General features: G+C 53.1%; 8 protein-coding genes across 8 annotated transcripts; 3 read left to right on the top strand and 5 right to left on the bottom strand.

Annotated features, from left to right (window-relative positions):
- Nucleotides 1–2897: 2897 nt before the first annotated feature.
- Nucleotides 2898–3631, bottom strand: COCVIDRAFT_36851 (hypothetical protein; the record flags this gene model as incomplete). Its single annotated transcript, XM_014702284.1, has 2 exons — nucleotides 2898–3078; nucleotides 3135–3631. 2 exons carry the CDS (start codon nucleotides 3629–3631, stop codon nucleotides 2898–2900), a joined length of 678 nt encoding a protein of 225 aa, XP_014557770.1.
- Nucleotides 3632–7624: 3993 nt separating this feature from the next.
- Nucleotides 7625–8293, bottom strand: COCVIDRAFT_15092 (hypothetical protein; the record flags this gene model as incomplete). The annotated part of the gene is made up of 2 exons (XM_014702204.1): nucleotides 7625–8113; nucleotides 8165–8293. 2 exons carry the CDS (start codon nucleotides 8291–8293, stop codon nucleotides 7625–7627), a joined length of 618 nt encoding a protein of 205 aa, XP_014557690.1.
- A 2016-nt stretch (nucleotides 8294–10309) lies between these two features.
- On the top strand, nucleotides 10310–11419 carry COCVIDRAFT_96382 (hypothetical protein; the record flags this gene model as incomplete). Its single annotated transcript, XM_014702283.1, has 2 exons — nucleotides 10310–10642; nucleotides 10874–11419. The coding sequence occupies 2 exons, from the start codon at nucleotides 10310–10312 to the stop codon at nucleotides 11417–11419; spliced, it is 879 nt and encodes a 292-aa protein (XP_014557769.1).
- Nucleotides 11420–11498: 79 nt separating this feature from the next.
- COCVIDRAFT_25709 (hypothetical protein) lies at nucleotides 11499–12194 on the bottom strand (the record flags this gene model as incomplete). Its single annotated transcript, XM_014702220.1, has 1 exon — nucleotides 11499–12194. The coding sequence occupies one exon, from the start codon at nucleotides 12192–12194 to the stop codon at nucleotides 11499–11501; it is 696 nt and encodes a 231-aa protein (XP_014557706.1).
- A 192-nt stretch (nucleotides 12195–12386) lies between these two features.
- COCVIDRAFT_25708 (hypothetical protein) lies at nucleotides 12387–13559 on the bottom strand (the record flags this gene model as incomplete). The annotated part of the gene is made up of 2 exons (XM_014702219.1): nucleotides 12387–13220; nucleotides 13341–13559. 2 exons carry the CDS (start codon nucleotides 13557–13559, stop codon nucleotides 12387–12389), a joined length of 1053 nt encoding a protein of 350 aa, XP_014557705.1.
- Nucleotides 13560–14224: 665 nt separating this feature from the next.
- On the top strand, nucleotides 14225–17740 carry COCVIDRAFT_96359 (hypothetical protein; the record flags this gene model as incomplete). The annotated part of the gene is made up of 1 exon (XM_014702282.1): nucleotides 14225–17740. One exon carries the CDS (start codon nucleotides 14225–14227, stop codon nucleotides 17738–17740), a length of 3516 nt encoding a protein of 1171 aa, XP_014557768.1.
- Nucleotides 17741–19502: 1762 nt separating this feature from the next.
- On the bottom strand, nucleotides 19503–19922 carry COCVIDRAFT_96208 (hypothetical protein; the record flags this gene model as incomplete). The annotated part of the gene is made up of 1 exon (XM_014702281.1): nucleotides 19503–19922. The coding sequence occupies one exon, from the start codon at nucleotides 19920–19922 to the stop codon at nucleotides 19503–19505; it is 420 nt and encodes a 139-aa protein (XP_014557767.1).
- Nucleotides 19923–20369: 447 nt separating this feature from the next.
- COCVIDRAFT_36844 (hypothetical protein) lies at nucleotides 20370–20552 on the top strand (the record flags this gene model as incomplete). Its single annotated transcript, XM_014702280.1, has 1 exon — nucleotides 20370–20552. The coding sequence occupies one exon, from the start codon at nucleotides 20370–20372 to the stop codon at nucleotides 20550–20552; it is 183 nt and encodes a 60-aa protein (XP_014557766.1).
- Nucleotides 20553–20824: the final 272 nt, after the last annotated feature.

The following is a 20824-nucleotide window of genomic DNA, read 5'->3' as shown; positions in this document are numbered from 1 at the left end:
GAGGGTCGAGAATAGGCGACGGATATGTTGCGGCTGACGGTGCGGTACGAGAGCTTCACTTTTCGCAACGGAACAAGCTCAGAGGACGGCGGATGGCCGGTATTTCGACTTCGAACTAAGAGGGAGTCAAATCTGTCAGTTACTTGATAAGGCTTCGAAACGGTCTATTGGGCTGGCATCATAGGGAGCGACCTTTACCGACTTTGAGGGACGTCCTTCAGAAATCTCCCAGATGGCGCTCCAGCCTCGGATGCATCCAGCGCCACGTCAGGCATGCCCAGGTTGCCGCGCTGTAGTGGTGAGCCTTGCTCATCAGTGTTAGGAGTAGATTGTCTCGCCAATGACAATGACAGAAAACACTCGAGGGTCGGTGTAGGGCGGTGAGGATGTCGTGGATGAGATGATGCGTACGGACGTCTTTCCAATGGCCATTTTCCCATGATCCAATGAGCTGGGGGAAATCTGGATGCGCCAACCGCTCAGCAGTAATTCCCAGTGTCAACAAGGCGAAAAAGGCGGCCACGACGGCCACGTGTGCCAAAGTTACAGATGCACGCATACCACGAGTTCTCATCAGTACCAGGAATAGAGCTGAAAGCAATATGAGACGGCGCAAACTCCATAATGTTCCAAACATAACGGCGACTCATTGCCATTCAACGTTCGTACTATCCGAGATGCATGGCTTGCAGAAATAGCCCACCCCACTCGGCATCACCTGGAGCAAGATGCTAAAATTCCTGGTGTGCATACAAGGTCCACTTTGGGAAGCTCACACGGGCAATGAATATGCAGTGGAACCCCCCAAGACGGCGAGGCAACTGGACGAGTGACACAAAAGCTCACAGTTGGCTATGCCAACACACGCCGCTCTTCACCACACCCGGTCTCCAGCCACAGCTGATACTACTACACGTCTGGTTCTCAGTATGAGGACGCCTCGAGGTGGACATGCCTCGCGTCATGGCAAAGCGCTGATTTAGCGCTCACAAACGACGCGTGAGACGCCACGCACACGCATGTTACTGCGGCTAGCCGCGCCGCAATGGAGAAGCGAGCGACGGCCCTCCCGTGCGCATAGTCTTCCCGCAGCATCTGGCGTGAATACCTCTTACTCGAGTTGTATGCAATCCTGACAAAGTGGAAAGACTGCATGCAACACATTTTACGCTTGATTCCTTCTAGGTGGTCCTTGTGCGTGTGCCTCTATCCAAATACTCAAGTACTATACGGAAAACCATGTTAAGGGTTGAACCTAGCTACCCCCACCACGAACTCGGCATGCGTCATGTCTGTACGGCACCACACACCCGATCAATCAATGAAACAAGGCTCCCCGGTCAATTGAAACAACGGCGAGGAGATATTTCGACATGATGCGCTTCCTACCGGCAAATGTCGAATACACATACGCCCAGCCTAGAGCAAATAATGAGTGCGGCCGCCCCAAACATTAGATGACAGGGATTTGAGCCAGCCCTCAGCGCTATAGGCCCGGGCGCCCACAACTGCACCCGCAAAGTCACGAGTTCAAAGCCCAGATACCCAACATCAGAGTGGCAAATATGACACGACAACAAACACGCTGCCAGAGGATTGATGCAAGGCTACCTTGGTATTCTCGTATCATACAACACCGTATCTGATCACACGCACACATCGTTCCATTCTGTGATAGCTTCATCTACGAAATATGTCGACCTCTAAAGGTCTGATTGACATGGATGAACATGTCCCCGGAAACATCAAACAGGGCCAAGGCTTTTGTTTGTAGAACAATCCGGCGCAAAGGTGGATTAATGCGGGCAACTTCTAGTTTGGGAGCAGAGCCGCATACATTACAGCGGTTACTCTCTATTTCCCGGCAGGAGCTCATCGTCCTGGTCAGTAATTCGCCACCACAACACGCTCGTGCCAGGCTTGCTGTGCTTCTCACCGCCACTCAACTTTTCAGTGACCAGCTATTCGGGATATGCTCAAGTACTCCTAGTCTTGACAATGATTTCTATCTGAATGACAGCACACTCAGCCTCACTGCATGCCCAGTACCCAAAAAGGACTTGCAGTCCGACTCACCTTAATGGGGTTGGTCCGACCTAAGTGCATGAACAGGGCCGCCCAGCTCCACCTGGTGTTGTCCTGATGCATGCCTAAGAGTGGGATAGAGTGTCGGAGATACCGAGGTCATTGGGCCCGGACTGATCAAGATACCCAACCGCCTTACCCACTGCTGTCTAGAAAAAAGGCTTTAACGTAGGGATCGACGCGTATCCCTAGCGGATGCCCAATTATACACGCTAGTGGGCCTCCTGAGCCAACCGGCTATATGAGGGACTAGGAGATAAGCTGTGAGCTGCAATAGATTTGGTGGAGACGACGGTCACGCGTAATACACGTGGCGAGTGGCATACACAGGCATTGAGACGGCATCATACACGTGTAAACATGCTTCCACGCATTCTGCAGGCCGAAAATCCCACGTACGTATGCTGCGACATGCCTTAGTGCATCCTGGTCATGGTCCTGTTTGTGGGGTTGCCCACATGGCCCACCTTGATGACATCAAAACCAGACGAATCGACATCTTGAAGTTAAGCAACTGCAATTGGGGCCATGAAGAGTCAAACGGCGACTAAAAATGTACTTGCATACATCTTCTCACGAGTCAGTGGAAGCATCATATCGAGCCGAATATGAAAAGAGCATTATTGGTATTATAAAAGATAACCTCGCGGATTACAAATGTGTTCTTCCAGAATACCCCAGCCAGGAGAGCCAACGCTAGCGTCGTAGAAAAGAAATAGACAGCCACAAGTACCCTAGCAAGAGGATTACCAGATCCTCATCTGGGTTACGATGAATGGGTATCGTAGCCAGTCAAAGCATTGTGCTCTGCACTAGCTTGCTGTCCTCCTCTTTGGCTTTACGTCAAGCATACTATGCTGCTCCCACTCGTGCTTGCGGGTAGCGTCTGCTCGTTTGAATTGCTTCTTACAGACACGGCATGTCAGTCCGAGAACCGAAGCCACCACACTGTGGAAGGCACGAATATGTCGTCTCAAGTTTCCGCTGCGGTATCTAAATGCTTGGTCAGCGCCAACATAGAAATGATGAAGTCTGGTAGCGTCACGTACTTGCCATGGAAGAGTGTGCTACATTGACTGCAGGAAAGACTTTCGTCATCTTCTTCGGCATCCAAACCAGAGCCCCCATGGTCCTCATAGTGTTGACGATCATCAAGCTTTGCAAAGGTGTACGATGCATCTACTTTCCTTGCCGAATAGGCGACAGCATTGAAATCGTTCGTCTCCTGTCCGTATCCATTGTGGTGCTGCCACCCGCGGGACTCATCAAAGTCGTAAACACCAAGTGGGATTCTTGTCATGCCATGCGATGGCACGCAAGAGTTACCTACAGGGCTACGTGCTGCGAGTAATGTGTTGTCGCGAGCGTTATAGGGTTCGGCTGCATTGGGGTATGACGAGTTGTAGTGTGGATGGCTATCACGTCGAGACTGTTGATACCCAACCGGAGTTATTTGAGCAGAGAAGAGAGAAAGTTCTGCATGATTAATGTTCGCGTGCGAGGCCTGTCCATGCTGAAAAGCATAGTTCAGGCTCGGCATTGGCATGTTGAACTCATCTTGATGATCTTGGGGAGGTGAGTAGACATCAGGATATACCAGAGCACCTCTGTGGAGCTCCACACTAGGCCCAAGCTGTGTACCGGGATCGTTGTAGGCATCAGGAGTTCTGGGAGGTGAGATAGGTAACGGCCTTTGAAGCTGCTGATAAATCGTCGAACCCGACACTGAACCAGGGTACTGCACAGTATCTGAAGCCCAGAGCGGCCTCGATGTCTCCGTGCGACTCAGTCCTTGTGGTGCATTATGCTCTGTAGCCCTGTGGTGCTCATGGTATATATGTTCTACTGGCACTTGGCTAGCATGGCGAGCCAAGTCAGGGGTTTGATCTATGGGGCTCTCTAGTTCCAAAGGTCTGGATACCGCAGCAAGTTCCGAAATATCATGATCGCTTGGAAGCTCGTGGACGTTGGAGGAATGACAGTCTTGGTTGTACGGCATGTAAGCTGGTGGGGGGTCGTCGTTGACAACTGAACGGCTTCGAGGATACATTCGACGAATCTTTATCAAGAACCGGCAGAACCTTAAGAGACGGCTCCGGTGTCGTACGTTTTGGTTCCTATTGAGGACGGGAAGGTCGTCCTCGAGAGGATCTTTTGGATATGGCAGGGACGCAGGATTTGTCGAAGGAGTGCACTCGTTGCCACTTGAGAGCGACGCTGAGTCAGAAGCGAATGGATGGACAGTAGTCCCTGATGTCTGTTCACCAACGTCGTGGTTTGGGGAAGAGATGCTGCACAGCGGTGAGTAAAATAAATTTGGGAGGCAACCTCTAATGAAACAAGGTAGCTCACGCACGTAATCCTGAGGCGATTTCTCGTTTCGAAATGAATGAGCATCTTCAGAAACGCGGGGAGTGGCTCCAAATATGTCGCAGATGGCATTTGCAGCGGTGTAGGACCTTATTTCAACCAACTTTGTTCAAGGAAAGGCGGGATCACCAGCACACTGCAACCTGTATGTTCCCTCGAGGATAGTCGTACGATATGTCTCCGTGGAGCACATCTACGAAGACAGGGAACGCTGCTAGCGACGCGACATAGTCCTTAACACGGAGCGCCGATGCGCCATTGTCGTGACAAAAAACAAAAAGTAGGCAAAAAGGCGAAAGGGCGCTGGAGGACTGGACACCATCCCATGACAGTACGCATACGCGTACGACAGCTTCGTCTCGACAAGCAAATTGCCGACCACTCAAAAAGCTTATCCGAATAGGGCCGAAGAGCTGAAGTACGATGGGCAGCCTGTTCGTTGTGATGGTTGCCCTTGGCTACTATCTTGGCGTTGCTAGCGAAGGACACCTGCGGGTCACGGTATCAGACGGCGAGATTGAGAAAGTAAGGAATATGGCCGGAGCCCTTACACATGTGCCGGGGTCAACTCCACTTGTGCGAAGGAATTCGATCGATATCTGCAGTACCAAGATGGCCCAGATGTGTTTTGTCCGCGAGTCGCCGAAAGAAGATGTTGCTCGTTATGGGAGGCCTCCAGGACCATTCTCCAAAGTGAAGCGATCTGCTTTGCATCGGCGGCGGCGGCGGCGGCGGCGGCAGCAGCAACGGATGCTCGGATGGTCCGTCGGATGAAGTGATACAGTAGCATTCGTGGGGGGTTTGGGAGGAACACCCACATTGCAGAGCAATTTGTCGTGGAGGGCGTGGGCTGGTGTGGTCCCGTCTCGAAGCCTGACCTCCACTACGAATGCAGCTCACCAAGCGCGGTCGACAATTGAGCTCGAAAAAGATTTTGACAATGCGAAAACTTGTCAAATGTAATCGGAGGCTTTGCATCAATTATTATATCTAAAAAGAAAACAGCACAGCCGAAAGGTATGTAGGTCACAACTACACAGCCTTAAAAACGGCCCCCCAAAATAACCCGAAGGTGCAAAACGATAGGCATGGCTCAAAGATCGGTAGGCTCAGATACGCCGGTTTCGCTCCAAGTCTGCCTTGAGATGGGGGCCGACTCAGTGCACGGCTGTGCATTCATGGTGGGGTGGGGCCGAAGGATTCATTTCAGTCTACTCTAACAGTTCCAGGTGCTAAGAGTATCAGATGTCGCAACAACTGGGTAAAACTGGGAAAGAGTGCTCTCAGGGCCATCAAGCGAAGTTATTTCCTTGTGGCAGCTACAAGACAACTTCCAGGATGACTACGATATTGTGTGCATCTCTTTGGGAAGGTAGGAAACCTTGCGGCAGACAATCCACGGACAATGTTCAGGCATCGTCAAGCATGGCGACTGCATGGGCCTAGAATGCGTCCGATACAACCATCGCTCCAAGCTGCCTTTCATTTACCCTTGTCCTCCAGGGCAAGATCCCTTGCCTTTCTTGCAGCACGTCAGGACGTCAGGATGATTTTACCCCACACCCAACCGCTAGCGCCCTAGCGTTATCGGCAATCATATGCGTGCCCTTTTAGGCGGCCTCTTCATTTCGGTTATGCCCGAACCCTGTCTCCGAGTGCATCGCCAAATTAGCGACTTTTCGACCATACGAAATTGGAGCACACGCTCGCGATATATGCTGCTTTGGAGAAGACGTTCAATAGCAGGGAAGCATGTGGTGAATTTTAGGTTAGTAGCTAACCCTGTTCCACCAACACACGGACCAAGGCGGCTCATCGGTCGGCACTAATCCGGACCCGATGACTGATATTGCGTCATCGCCGATCGGCCAGCCGAGGCCATCAAGATCAACTTGCCAGATCTCCATATACATATCTCGCTCTAGCGATAGGCTCATACTCCATCGATGGCGGCTCAAGAGACCTCGGCAGCAATTTTGCGATACGCTGATTGGAGGCGAGTGCGAGACTTCAGCTTACCCTGGGTCCTATGCTCATACTACGGACGAGGCCTCGGCAAAGGCCAACGCAAACGTTCAGAACAGACTCAACGTCTAGCAGGACGTACATCATGTGCGCTCGGTGAGCCTTCATGGGCCTAACACGATTCAGTGGCGAGGCAGACTCACCGCCGACTGTCCGCCTTATTAATAGAGGGCACGACTTCGTCTTTGGCTGATCTTAGCTCTGGTTGGTCCTCCTTCCCTGCTGATCGGTGAGAGGATGTCGAGATTCAGCCTCTTATCCAGAAAAGCGTTGTCCACTCACGCTCAGAACATCGGATCGGATGTATACAATCTGTTTGGACCCACTACTATCTACCACGGGCAGTAGAATGATTTCTGCCTCCTCCATCTATGAACGCGCGGCCGATGCAACGTTCCGAAGCCGATTAGAGGGACTTGAGGTACAAGGCTTGCTTTAGCTGTTGATTCCTTCAGGGCAATCGACTGGATATGGGTGTGCCAGCAAATCAACCGATCAATCTCTCAACAGGCGGAAGCTCTTAAAATGGGCAACATGTTTCAGGCGAATGACCTGAGATTCCGGCGACCAAGTCCTCCTCGCTGATTATGATCCTTCTGGCACCGGTGAGCAAAAGCAATTCCGGTGAGTGTTGTGGCAGGTCAGGGGCGCGCATGTTTGTCGTATTGCCAAGTTGCGACGCTTCCGCTCACGTTGCACACATCGCGACCCCTAACCCGAGCTTTTACAGCAAAGAGCACGAGGCAGGTTGACTTTAGCACCAAAGTTCGCTATTTCACCAGCTTGCATAAAAAAGCAGTTCATTCAAGCATCAAATTAATCCATGAAAATATATCACAAAAGACAACACTCCATGAAAGCATGCTACCAGATGCGAGACAACAACCCAAGCGCCAATGCGGTGGCGAAAAAGAAAACACCGACCCCACACCGCAAGGCTGAGGGCGAGTAGATCAGACCCCGGTTGATTGTGGGGGTAAAAGGAAGAAGGCGCCTGGACCTGCTGACTATGCGAACCCAAAGAAAAGGAACTTGTACGAAAAGCATGCCAAGCGCTGAGATCACAGCCTGTCTTTCCGGTCACGACCAGAAGAGATATAAGTCAATCACTCTTGCTAGACAATCGAAACTGCGATTCTACAACTTAGTAGGACGCATCACCTCGTACATTGTACCAGTTTTCGCTATAGTTGTCGTCGAGTTCTTCGTCTCGGTCGCACTGCCTGTAGTCCTCGTACAATTCGGAGTCGTCGTAGACTTGTCCATCGACTCGGACGTACCCGATAGCATTGTAGGGGTCGGTACGGTCATAGCCTGGTGATAGGTGGGAGATTTGCTGCGCTTGGGGCGGGTATGTTGCATACTGGACTTGGTGTGCTTGGCCCGCCTGAGGTGCGTTGAACCCGCTCCTGCCGAAGGAGTGAGGCACCGCGCCTGCTCCAGAGCGAGACGCGTCGACTACCCCATGTAGGGGTAAGAATCCCGCGTTTAAAGTGGGATTATTCATCGCACTCGCCAAATGTGTAAGGTCATTACGCATCGGGCGAGCCACTGGCGCATAATGCGGATCATACTGGGGCTCGTAGTGGTGATCTCTCGAAGAAGAGGAAGATTGTGCGCTTCCTGCGCCAGACTGCGGTTTTGTTAGCCATCACCATCCTTGAGAGCAGGGGAATCTTCTCACCTTGTTGTCGGCACGCTTTGAGCTTTTGCGGTCGTCTTTGCGGTCGCCTCTACGATCATCTTTGCGGCTTCCTCCACGATGAGCAGAGCCGTTTGAGTGGTCTCCAGATTGACTCTGGCTATGGGCCATGTTGCCTTGGAGTGTGTAGTTTGGGTAGAGGTAAGGATGAAACGTGAAACAGACGACTTGTCAGATATATCACGCGTTGACAACAGTTGCTAAAGCAGCGAACGCGAACTAGCGACTAAACAGCGAATAAGAGTGAAGAACGCGGCTGATCCAATCAAAGTGTCAGCACTATCAAGGTAGGTATGCAGACGGTGCTATTCACTGACTGTTGGAACACGTAGTGCAGCTACACCAACGTGTTGTGGGGGCGTAGAGAGTTAAATAGAAGACAGGATATTGAGGGACCGAGTAAGAGTCCATTCAAGATTAAGTAAGTTTGAGAGAACCTTGTCGCCGTACGTACGAAGCAAAACGTACAACGCAGCGGTCCTTATTAACATATTCCTGATAATGGTCCCTCACAACGCACGCGCACACAGACACACAAGCAGGCGCACTCGGGTCCCTTAGGGAGCTGTTTGAATCATCCGAATCATTAGCGACATTGCATACAATCTAGAGTATATGCTTTCTGGGGCGCATAAAGCAACCGCCGTGCAGGTGCCCCTTGGCAGATGCCGGACAATCCGGTAGGGCCGTTATGTAGGCTGAATATGTGCTTTTTTTCAGCAGCGTCGAAAGATTTCCCCATGGACCAGTCAGGCAAGGGACTAACGGGATACGGTGAGTTGTACGTAGGAAGGGCAAGATTACACGACCCGAGGTAAAGCCGCCCACGGCGATTGATAACTCTGATTGGACAGAGTAGACAGCTACGCCGGGAGGGGGGGCCAGTGTCATGCTTGCTCGCATGTATCGGGGAAAACACCATCGTCAAAACTACTCGTAACGGATCGGCCAGGTGCGGCGAGATGCTGGAAACTTTGTTTTGAAACGGTGCCCTTTGTTGATTCACGAGGCTGGTACAGAAGGAGGATGGTATATGCATATACACATGGACACACTTGCACTGGCCACTTTCCTATTGTGGAAAATGATCTGCCCCCTCGACCCAACTCAGCTATCATCATGTGCATACGTCTACGTTTCATGTCGATTACATGCGCTGTCGCCAGTGTCCTTGTGTACAAGAAAAAGATGATCGCCGTCTAGGATTGTCAGGAAGATATTGAGCGAGCGCACCACTCAGCGCGTTTTCCGGCTCCAAGGACGGAAAAAGGGCCGGCTGATAGTCTGATAGGACAGTAATGAAGGCGTGCCCTTCTTCCAAGAGGGACCCATGATGCAACCAGCTGAAAATCCCATACGGTCATATGTCGGTACCTTGACTCATAGTCGCACAACAGCAAAAGGGCACCGCGACCTTTGGCCTCAAACTCGTAAAAGTAAAAGCGGACTTGGCAGTCGCCTCAGGACGCCGTCGGGGTCGACGGTCTGGGAGGGTAGAAAGTATGGGACGGGCACTGGTTACCGATCTCCCGCCCGTAAACTTGCATGTCTAGTCGATGCGCTAGAATGTTCCGTGCTAGGCCCAACCTTGCAGCCCGGTAACGCTTTGCAGGGGGCCAGGCGGGTGTAGTGTTGGTGTGTGCGCTATATGACATTCCAGCTGAATTCGATATTACATAGTACGTACGTATGTGTATACAAAGCTTAACGCACGGCCCGCACTACCACCCTAGCCCCGTACCTGCCTGAGCAAATGCAGACACAACAAAAAGGGTGGGCGGAAAAAAACCGGGGAAAAGCAAAAAAACCCCAGAGAGAACAAGGCAACAGTCAGCCCAGGGCAACGCACAGGGATGGGCGGAGCGTACAGCTTGCAAGGTATATAACAAAAAGGCGGGGTGATCCCTGTCGCTCCATCGCCCCGAACCTGCGTCAGCTGTCGGCCCTCCGACCACACACTACCAACCAAACCCACAACCGCCAACCGCCAACCAGCGACCACCCGCAAAAAAACCGCTCAGAAAAAAACACACTCCGTACATGCGCACGTCCGCAAGGCCCGCACGTCCCACTTACCCTCTCCCCCCCCCCCTTCCATCGCGATCTCTCAAACAGCCCCAAGCCAAAATGACTCGCCTCGACACCCTCCCCCCCGAACTCCTCTTCCACATCCTCACCTACACGGACCCACCGTTCTGCCTCACGCTGCGCACATACCCGCTCAACGCGCTCGCCGCCACAAACCGCCAGCTGAATGCCGTAGTCGAGGAGTACGCGCGGAACCTGCTGAAACGGCATGCGGGCATCGAGATACCGAGGAATGCGCGGGTGACTAGTTGTCGGCGCATGTGGGTGGGTGAGATATGCTGGTTTTGCAAGAGGAAGAGTAGGAGGAAGGCGTGTTTTGGGCGGGGGATGACGTGTTGTTTGGGGTGTGATCGGAGGGAGTTTGAGAAGATGGTACGTCATATTCACTTTCTTCCTAATGCTCTTTCTTTCTTTCTTTCTTTCTTTCTTTCTTTCTTTGTTTGAAAATGGGGGTTTGGGGGATTTGCAACAGGGTTTGCGATGCAAAAGGGTGCGATTTTGGAGATGAGAGCGGGGTGGGGGGTAAAGTTACTAGACGCTTTGAAGAACCTTTGCATCTTTTGGTTTTCGCAAACTAACGAGTACATGGGGGCACAACAACAGACTATGACGCAAGCGACACAACAAACTCATCTTTCCAAATTCGATCTTTTTACACCGTCGCCTTTACATCCGAATCTTCCTCCGCTGGCGACAGGATCGTATCCCGTCATGGGCGATGTTGCCACGATGATTTCGACACCTGATGTCCTTGCGCGCAGTGCGCATATTCGGTCGATGCTTGGGGAAAAGGCACATGACGAGACATTTATGCGCAGGCGAGCTGCAGCACATGTGCGCATCATGAAGCATATGAATATAGACTATCATCAGGGTAAGGGGTGGCTGGCTTACAGGGAGATGTCCAAGAAGGGGCCCAAGAGTATGCAGACAGAGGAGGGCAGAAGAAAGTACATCGAGGAAGGATTGAAGAAGGAGTGGGAGGCGCTTGGGGTCGAGCCCTGTCAACATGTCCTAGCGAGGGTAAATGGGCAGTTGATGAGGTGGGTGAAGTACGCTGTTCCACCTGAGGCAAATGGTCGGGGTGAATCGCGAGAGGCGCCGATTGAGATTGAGTCACTCAGTGAGACTGGATTACTCGACTTGTAGTTTTCTTCGTGGCCATTTTCTGCAATCTTTGCTGGCTAGAAACCCAAATCTAAGTGTAGACAATGGGTGAGTCAAGGTGTCATTGTTCACCAAGAGTAGTCACGTCGCTTGTGCCCAGCCGCTCCTCGTTGATCCCATCCAGACACAGCTTCATTCGTGCTGTCAACTCGACCTCCTCTTCTTCGCCTGTCGCTGTCACCTCCCCCAAGCGCAGCACTGCTCGCTGACCCAACATTTTCAATGGATCCAAAAGCCTCTTCTTGTACTCCCAATCTACACCAACGGTCAAGTCAACCACTGCGATGGTAACCGTCTCGATGCTTTTTGCCTCTCTGAGCAGCATCTTGGTTATGTCCTCAAGCCAGCGAATTAGGAAATGGAGGTCTTTGCTATAATTCTCTTCCAAAGACGGTCCCCGCCTTTTCCAGTAGATTTTCAAGTGAAACTTCTTGACCCACCGGACAGTAGCGAGTGCAATGGGGCAAAGGCCGCTGATACGAGGAAAAGTAGAAGTTTGTGTAAGATAATGGAAGGTGACGGTATTGTAGAAGTGGGCGAGAATCTCGTCATGGAGATAGCGACACGTGGCCATGAGTGCTGTAGGAGGGGCTCTTCGATCAATGAAGCGGATTGGGCCCCATCCGAAGGGGTAGCTTTTGGGTTCACGGCGACCTAGAATATCGTAGATTTCAAGACGCAGTTCCGAAGGGAGCTTAAGAAGCAGAGAGTGTTGTGCCGGTACCATGGGTACATTGGTGTGAGAAGGCGAGTTCATGATTTTTTGAACAGAGCATAGTGGAGAATAGAAGACATGGTGTTGTCACTTGCAAGGTCAGGAAGCCAACCGCTTATTAGCTGCATACCCGGGCGTAGATCCTACGGATATAATGAGCAGTGTAGGATGACGTAATAATCAGGGTCCAGGAAAATCTATCCTGTTTGGGACTGGCAGGCAGGGGAAACGTTGTCAGCAATGCGCCACATCCAAATGCTGATTGATGTCTGCTTCAGCCATTGTTAGGTTACAGATTGGGCATTCGATCAGAAGTTTCTTGTGCATGGCCAAGTCATGTTCTTGCACCGACCGCAAACGTTTGTGGCCTGTGTGGGGGGACGTGGAACGAGACGGTGAAGAAACAAGGTTCTCGACTACTGAATCTTTGGGCTTGCTGGCGTATGAAGGTGCAGCCCGAGGCGTGTCGGGAAGATGGATCGGATCGTCACTAGTACTACCTTTTGCTTGGGCCTGTTTTGCCGGTCCGGCTGTAATCCAATTGTCGAGCTTGTTCTTCTGGCGTCCAGCACGCTCCTTTGTGGTCATGGCCTGCAACTGTTTCTTTGTAGGTGCGGGTTCCTGGATCTTGGTGTAGGTGCCGCCGCACTCGGCCTGGTGTTTCACCCACCAGGGGTCACTCTTGCCAGGGACGCGGTTCATGCTCCGCTTGACGAGGCCAAAATAGGGAGGCTGGTTCTGGCAAGGCCCATTGCATTTCCAGACGTGGGTGCGGTAGCTGTCGACTTCATCGTGAAACGAGTGGTAAACGGTAATCTGATAGTCGCCGTGGTTGTTGAGGGCGTCGGCTAGCAGCTGGAAACCGCGACCGTGGCCGGTCCCGTCGTCACCGCGCGAGTGAGTCCATGAGGTGGTAATGAAGAAGTAGGCGTGAATGGCCTCGTGCAGCAGCGTGTTGATGGTGTCTGAGCGGGGGCGGTACTGCAGCAGTGGGGAGCTCAGCTTGAGGCGGATGCGGGACCAGTGACCTGTTTTGGGATCCTTGGAGAGCTCGCAGATGCCAGCGCACTGTTGCGACGGTCAGCCAGCGGGCCAACGGCGCGGGCAGGCGGAGCGGTAGCCAGGGCCGGCTTCAGATGGGGAGGGTGAGACGGGTAGAAAACAGAGCAAGGCCAGAGAGAAACGTACTAGGGTTAGACGCGACGACCAAAGCACCTCGACGCGCGACAGCAGCAGGTTTCGGAAGTAGAGGGTGTCGTAGAGGGCGAAGAGGGTGTGGACGTCAGCAAAGGGCTCGCCGTTGTGCAGTATGGCGGCGATGGCCTGTTGGGCATTCAGTTGGGCGGGCGAGGGTTGGTCGAGGGCGGCGATGGCTTGCAGGGCAGCATCCTCATCCGTGGGGGGCATGGATGCGAAACATGAGCAGACGGGCGGGTGCTGGGTGTGGAGGGTGTGTAATACGGCAGCGGGCAGCCAAGGACGGTCCCTGGCAGCCTTGCGGGAAGCATGTGGTGTAAGTATGGCATGCAGATGATGCTACTGGATAGGGCGCCGTGATCGGCAGCGAGGCCCGGGGTGGTGGTGTCGGGCGTGTGCGTGTGCATGGCATGTAGTGTAGGGCTGCCATGACTAGTCCCCGCTCATCCCAAGACGGGCGTGCGTGTGTGAGTGCGCCCCTTGCGCTGCGAGCAATCTGCCAATCCGCCTGGTGTAGCTCGCTCACTGTCTGTCCTGTGTCCCCTGAGCCCGAGGCATTTTTGGGCCCCAGTCGTGCCACATGTCCACTTGTAGCTAAAAAGTCGTGCTGCTGCTGTTGCTCGACGACGCGGGCGGGCACTGTTAGGCCGTCGCCAGATCCGCGTAGTATGACGCACCCCCTCTCCGCACCCACACACGCACCCACACAACCGCATCCGCACACATACACACACATACACTCTCCCAAACATAAACACTTACCTGTACTCGTTACCATAACTACTCCTCCTCCTCCTCCTCCTTCCCCTCTCTCCTGCACTCCCTCTCCCTCACAGCCTCCCGAATGTGTGCCCCCACAGACACGCTTGACACACATGGCTGCCCTAGACAACCCGCGCGCCGCTGATCTCGTGCGGACAGCCTCGCAAACATCAACAATCTCCAGCCCAAGGAACCGCAGCCTGCAGCGCGTCCGCCCCTCCAAGCGCCCCTCCAATGCTTCCCTCAGCCGCAGCCGCAGCAGAGGCCCAGAGCCCGAAGTCGACACAAAGAGCCTCACCTCATTCCCCTCACTGTCGCCCAGTCCAGACGCCTCCCCGGCACACGCCCGTCTCAACGCCTGGTTTCGATCCACGCCTGCCCCCGACGACGACCTCAAGGACTTGCCCAATGGGCCGCCCGCGCTGCCCGACGCCCTCAAGGCAGTCGCCTCGCCCGACTTTAACAAGACCGTCACACCAACCTCGACGGTGAGGAGGGTCACCAAGTCGACACAGGAGATTGTCGGCAGTCTCGTCGCCGCCTCGTCCTCAACCAAGGACCGATCCGCCCTCTTCGACGACACTCCAACAGAGACTGCAAACGTCCCAGGCAACCTGCATTTTGCCACCGACGAAAACATACAAGATGCCTTGCGCCACACGGGCGCCGTCGCCTTGGTCAAGCAGCTCGCAGGCGACCTCGCCCAGCGCGACGCCCAAATTACCGCCCTGCGAAGACGAGCCGAGGAGCGCGAGCGCATGCTGAGGAAAATGCTCCAAGAATGCGAAGTCTCCAACATGGACATTGAAAACAGGCTTCGGGAGCTCGACAGGACTAGGGACTATGGAAACAGCCTCACCAAGACAAGGACAAGGGGCGACAGCGCATCCGCTGGATTGCATCCTGACGATCCCATGGAGGATAGGCTTGCAAGGGCCATGGAAGACGAACTGGCCGAGCACCCAGATGCGCTCGGCATAGATATGGGCACTGCAGCAACGCCCCTGGCAGATGTCATGTCGCTCAACTCGGTCGCGTCAGATGCTCAGCGCGATGGTCCAAAGTCAAACTGGAAGGGCTATCTCTGGGCAGGAACAAGTAGGAAGAGCAGTAGGGCGCCATCCGTCGCCAGCCATACTGACCGGGATATTGGTGGTTTACCAGCTGGACCACGATCGCGTGCAAACAGTAATGCAAAGCCGCCTCGCAAGCCTCTCGCAAACGATACCTTTGTACCTCCTTCCGCTGCCGGCGCAGCGCCCGCCCTACGCAGACTCAACAGCCAAGATCGTGCCGGAGATGCGTCGGCGCGTAGGTCCTCGTCGTCCTCGTTAGCGAGTTGGGCGTTGAAAATGGTGGCGGGCAATAGCTCCGCAAGCCCTAGTAAAACAAGCTCAGCAAGAGGGCGTAAAACCACGGCTTCTGATGCTGCAGACCGAGCGCCCTCTATGGACTCGACAAAAACCGTACAGTCTGCAAAGTCTTCCCTAGCAAGCACACAGAAACGAGGTCGTGCGTTGGGCCCAAATGGAACTATTAAGAGCATTACCGGAGATCAGCCCAAAGTCGTGTCCAGTAGCCTTGCTCCATCCCAGCCAACCCGTGGAATGAGCAATCTCGGCCCTGTGGAAATGGACCGCATTTTACCCGAAGATTCACGTCCGCCAACGCTTGTGCAGCAACATAACCGATTTATCGGGAGTAGCGAGTACTTGACTGATAGATTTGGCTTCATCTACGACCAGCGCCGAAAGAAGAGACAGAGCGAAGCTGCTGCTGCTCTGATCAAGCAAAAACGGAGCAGTAATGTCGAGTCACTTAACGACAGCAGAACTGCGCTCAACAGCCTTGCAAAAGCAGACGATGCCGATCATGTCGACGGTCCTCCAGTGGCAGGTGATCAGAACAGCACCAGTATACGCCCATCCAGTTCAGATTCAGACAATCAGCCCAGTCAGCCAGCGAGCAAGACCTGGGTTGATTACCTTAAACTGGCCACACACCCAACTGAGCTGCTTTCACATACCCCATCAGCAGCGCCGATCACTACGGTAGAGTCTGCTGAAGGCGAGACATCTTCCTTCAAGATTGGCCAGACTCAAATCACTCTGATGAAGCGAGGTTCTGTGCCGACTACCAGCGTCAACCCAGAGCCATCGCCATCTCGCATCGTTTCCGGCAATGCAGAAATTTCCGTCACTGCCACCTCACCTGGCCCATCCACGCCCATCAGCCCGTATCCGGGTCAGATGGATCCCGTACAGTCCCTGCTGGAGCAGATGAGTGAACTGCACGACAACCTCCAGAAAGAGAGAACCGTCAAATGGAACGACTTTTTGCGCAAAGTTCGTGCACAGAACAAACGTGAAGGCGAAGTTGCCAGCATAGGGGAGAATGGCAAGGCCAACGCAATGCCCGAGACATTTCTCTCAGACGGCGAACTGGTCGGCATCGCAGGTCTCGGCAACAAGGGCAAAGTGGGCCGTGCCAAATGGCAAGAGTTTCGCCGTCTTGTCCTCGGGGGCATTCCCGTCCACATGAGGGCTGCCATCTGGGCTGAAGGAAGCGGAGCATTGCATCTACGCACGCCCGGCTACTATGAGGATTTGGTGAACAATGGCGAGGATGATCCGGCTATCGCAACTCAAATCCAGATGGACATTACCCGCACATTGACTGACAACATCTTTTTCCGGACCGGCCCTGGCGTACAGAAGCTGCAGGAAGTATTACTTGCCTACTCGCGCCGCAATCCAGAAGTTGGCTATTGTCAAGGCATGAACCTCATTGCTGCGTGCTTGCTGCTCATTATGCCCACGCCTGAAGATGCGTTTTGGGTCCTCACCGCAATGATTGAGGAGATTCTGCCCCAGCACTACTATGACCAGCATCTGCTCACGTCTCGCGCTGACCAGTCTGTGCTTCGCCAATACGTTGCTGAAATCTTGCCCAGGCTATCTGCACATCTTGATGAGCTGGAGATCGAGCTTGAAGCCTTGACCTTCCAATGGTTCCTATCCGTCTTTACCGACTGCTTATCCGCCGAAGCGCTCTTCCGCGTTTGGGACGTTGTCCTCTGCATGCACGATGGATCCACGTTCCTCTTCCAAATCGCACTCGCGCTTCTCAAACTGAACGAAAAGGCCCTCTTACAATGCGATACTCCAGCCGGCGTCTACCACTACATCAACCACCAGATGACCAACCACGCCATCAGCATCGACGGCCTGATCCAAGCATCCGACGCCCTCGGCAAAGTCATTAAACGCAAAGACGTTGAAGAGCGCCGCGCAAAAGCCGTTGCCCACGAACAAGAACTCATGCGCCAAAGAGAAGAAGCTCGTCAGGAGCGCGCTCGTAAACGAGCCAGCAAAGCCTCTACAGATGCCGCTTCCTCGCCGCCGCCCGCAACGACCATCACCCAGCCAGAAGATGACGATACGAAGTCTATCTCGGCAAGTCTCGACGGTGAATTGGCAATGCAAACGAGCCCCATGCGTACACCGCTTTCCAGCGCAAGTAAACGCTCCGAAGAGGAGGAAGAAGCGGATTACCTGAATACGAACTTGGAACTCAACGGTCGGTTGCCTACGACGCCTATGGCTGAAGAGTTTATGTGGCGTGCCTGAGGTAGAGTAATGGACAATCAAAGGAATAAACAAGTGAGAGAGAAGAACAAGAAGAACGCAAAGGAAGAGTGTTTTTTTTCTTTTTTTTTCCGAGTCTGGGAATTCTTTTTATACATATACACATATACCCCCAACCCCCTTTCCTTCATCTTTTTTTTGTTCAAACTTCGCTTCGAAACAACGCACACAACTACTCGATATGAACCACTGTTCTTGGGTACGGCTTTTCTTTCCTTTCGTACTCTCTCTCTCTCTCTTTTTGTTTTTTTTGGGATTCTTGATACCCCCTTCCTCATCTCTCTCTCTCTCTCTCTCTCTTTTCTTTTCCCTTCTTCGTATTTTGAGAAAAAGTTATGGGACGAAGAATACAAGATTATTCCTTTTTTATCCTGGAGTTCGATAGTATGTGAGAATGTGTACATAAAGCGTGGTTTAGTCCAGGAATTGTGAAACATGGGTGTTTTGATGTAGCTGGTTAGGGAAAAAAGTCCTGGCGTGCGTGTATAGAAGGAAAATATACAAGTACGTGAATCAAATCAAATCACGTGATCCGGTATCCTCTATAATTCCTTCACTTGAGACATAGAAGCTAGACTCCACGTGAACATACATAGTAAGCCAACGCTTACGTAATTCACAATTGAGCGCCTACTTTTGAGCTATATGCATAACACAACAACCTCATTTCCCCTCAGGTGTTGCAGCGGCCACCTAGCTTGACCCGAGCCAACTATTTTGTCTGTCATTTCATCAATCCATCCAATAGAGAATCTGACTAGTGAGCGCAGGAGGTCCGACCGCTGCCAAGAATCCAGTCGTCTTCATCCTCTTCAACCACCTCCGCTGCCTCATCATCCAAAAGGCTTACAGCGCGTGCTCTCAACCCACGCTTTTTGTTGCCCTTCTTAGTCACCCCGGTCTTGACGTGCCCATGCGGGCGGCGCTGCGAGTGAGGCGTGTTTCGCTTATTGAAAACCTCTTCAACTATCATCCTCCAAGAAGAAGTAGTTTCCGCTCAGCTTCTGCTCTTGGTCAAGCTGAGACTTGTCCTTGTTGATACGGGGACGGTACGAGTTGGGGTCGCGACGGAAGGTGACGTCCAGGTTCTTCAAGAAGGTGTTGCAGCCAGTGAGCAGGGATTCGGGCTTGTTGGCACGGGCCTTGACGGCTGGTTGACCGTCAAAGACAATGACACGGTCGGCGAGGTACGTAGCCATGATGAAATCGTGCTCGACGACAAAGGCGGTCTTCTTGGCGTGCATGATGAAGCGCTTGATGACACGAGAGGCAATGATACGCTGTTCGGAGTCGAGGTACGCACTGGGCTCGTCGATGAGGTAGATGTCAGCGGGGATACCAAGGGCCAATACAATGGCAACACGCTGCAATTCACCACCAGAGAGGTTCTGCACCTCCTGGTCAATAAAGTCGTCCATCTTGAGAGGCTTGTAGACGTCGGTCTGGAACTGCGGGTTCAAGAAGGCGGCCTTGATCTTCTTGAAGAAGAGTTGTCGAACGGTACCCTGGAACTTGGGGGTGATGGTCTGAGGCTTCATACTAATGCTCATCTTGGGAATCTTGGTGTCACCATCGGGCTGCAGAGCACCAGCAAGCATCTTACAGAAGGTCGTCTTTCCGGTACCGTTTTCACCCATCATGACAAGAATCTCGGAGTCGGTAAAGGCACCAGACTCAATGTTAAGCTCGAAGCCGCCCAAGGTCTTCTTCATGCTGGGGTATGAGTAACCACGGTTGTGGTCAGTCATGTACTCATCGCCGGCCTCGGCAATTCGGAACTGAAGAGACTCCTCACGGAAACGCAGGTTCTCAGTGGGGATGTTACCATCCAAGAAGATGTTGATACCTTCACGGACCGACGCAGGAAGGGTGACGACACCATAGACGGCAGGCTTTCCGTAAAGAACGCAAATGAAATCAGAGAGATAGTCAAGGACAGACAAGTCGTGCTCGACAACGATGACATAATCATCAGGGCGGAGCAGACTGCGAATTTTTCGACCGGCGGCAAGACGCTGCTTGACATCGAGGAAAGAGGACGGCTCGTCGAACATGTAGACGTCGGCTTGCTGGACGCACACCAGAGCAATGGCAAAACGCTGCAGCTCACCACCAGACAGTTGACCGACGTCACGGTCGAAGATGTGTCGCAATTCCAGGTCATCGATCATCTCGTCGAGGTTTTCCATCTGGGAGCGGGCCTTGATGAGGTTGCCCACGGATCGGTCGGTGGCCTTGATAGCCTTAGGGATCTGGTCGACATACTGAGGCTTGACGACAGCCTTGAGGTTGTCCTCAAGCACCTTTGTGAAATAGTCTATGATTCGTTAGCTAGACGCGTGCTGCATGGCAGTGGAGCTACTCACTCTGAAGCTCAGAACCACGGAAGTACTTGAGAATTTCCTCCCAGTCTGGCGGGTTGTCGTAGCGACCCAGGTTAGGCTTGAGCTTTCCGCTCAGAATCTTCAGCGCCGTACTCTTTCCGATACCGTTTGTACCGACCAAACCCAACACCTGGCCAGGACGGGGCATAGGCAGCCTGTGCAGCTTGAAACTGTTGGCCGAGTATCGGTGGGTGACTTGGGTCTCGAGGTTCGTGGGCAAGTTGATGATGTTGATGGCATCAAAGGGGCATTTCTTGGGGCAGATACCGCATCCAATACACAGTCGCTCGGAGATGAAGGCGATCTTGGACGACGAGTCTACTTCGATGCACAGTTTGCCGGTGCGCACCACGGGGCAGGACTTTTTGCATTCTTGTCGACATTTCTGGGCGGGGTTAGCAGAGTGGTAAGAGGGAAGGAGCGTGGGAGGGTGGTGCTTGCCTTGGGTTTGCACTGTCATGGCGCACATGGCTGGTTAGCAATGGCCAAATTTTGTGCGTGGAGGGGTAGTGGGGTACCTTGTCTGAGTTGACAATGGCAATACTAGGACAAAGTCAGTTGAAGATGCGCAGAGGCCAAAAGAGTGGCATGGAACGTACCGGGTGAGCTTGTCAGACATGTTTGCGGTTGTTGGCGTGGATGTCGGATTGCTGTGGGCGGCGGGCGCAAACTGCGTAGGCGG

The sequence above is a fragment of the Bipolaris victoriae genome (genome assembly GCF_000527765.1).
Source record: "Bipolaris victoriae FI3 unplaced genomic scaffold scaffold_32, whole genome shotgun sequence".
In the NCBI taxonomy this organism is placed as follows: domain Eukaryota; kingdom Fungi; phylum Ascomycota; class Dothideomycetes; order Pleosporales; family Pleosporaceae; genus Bipolaris; species Bipolaris victoriae.
The sequence above is the reverse complement of the archived record's forward strand: the minus strand, read 5'-3'. Positions and strand labels throughout refer to the sequence as shown.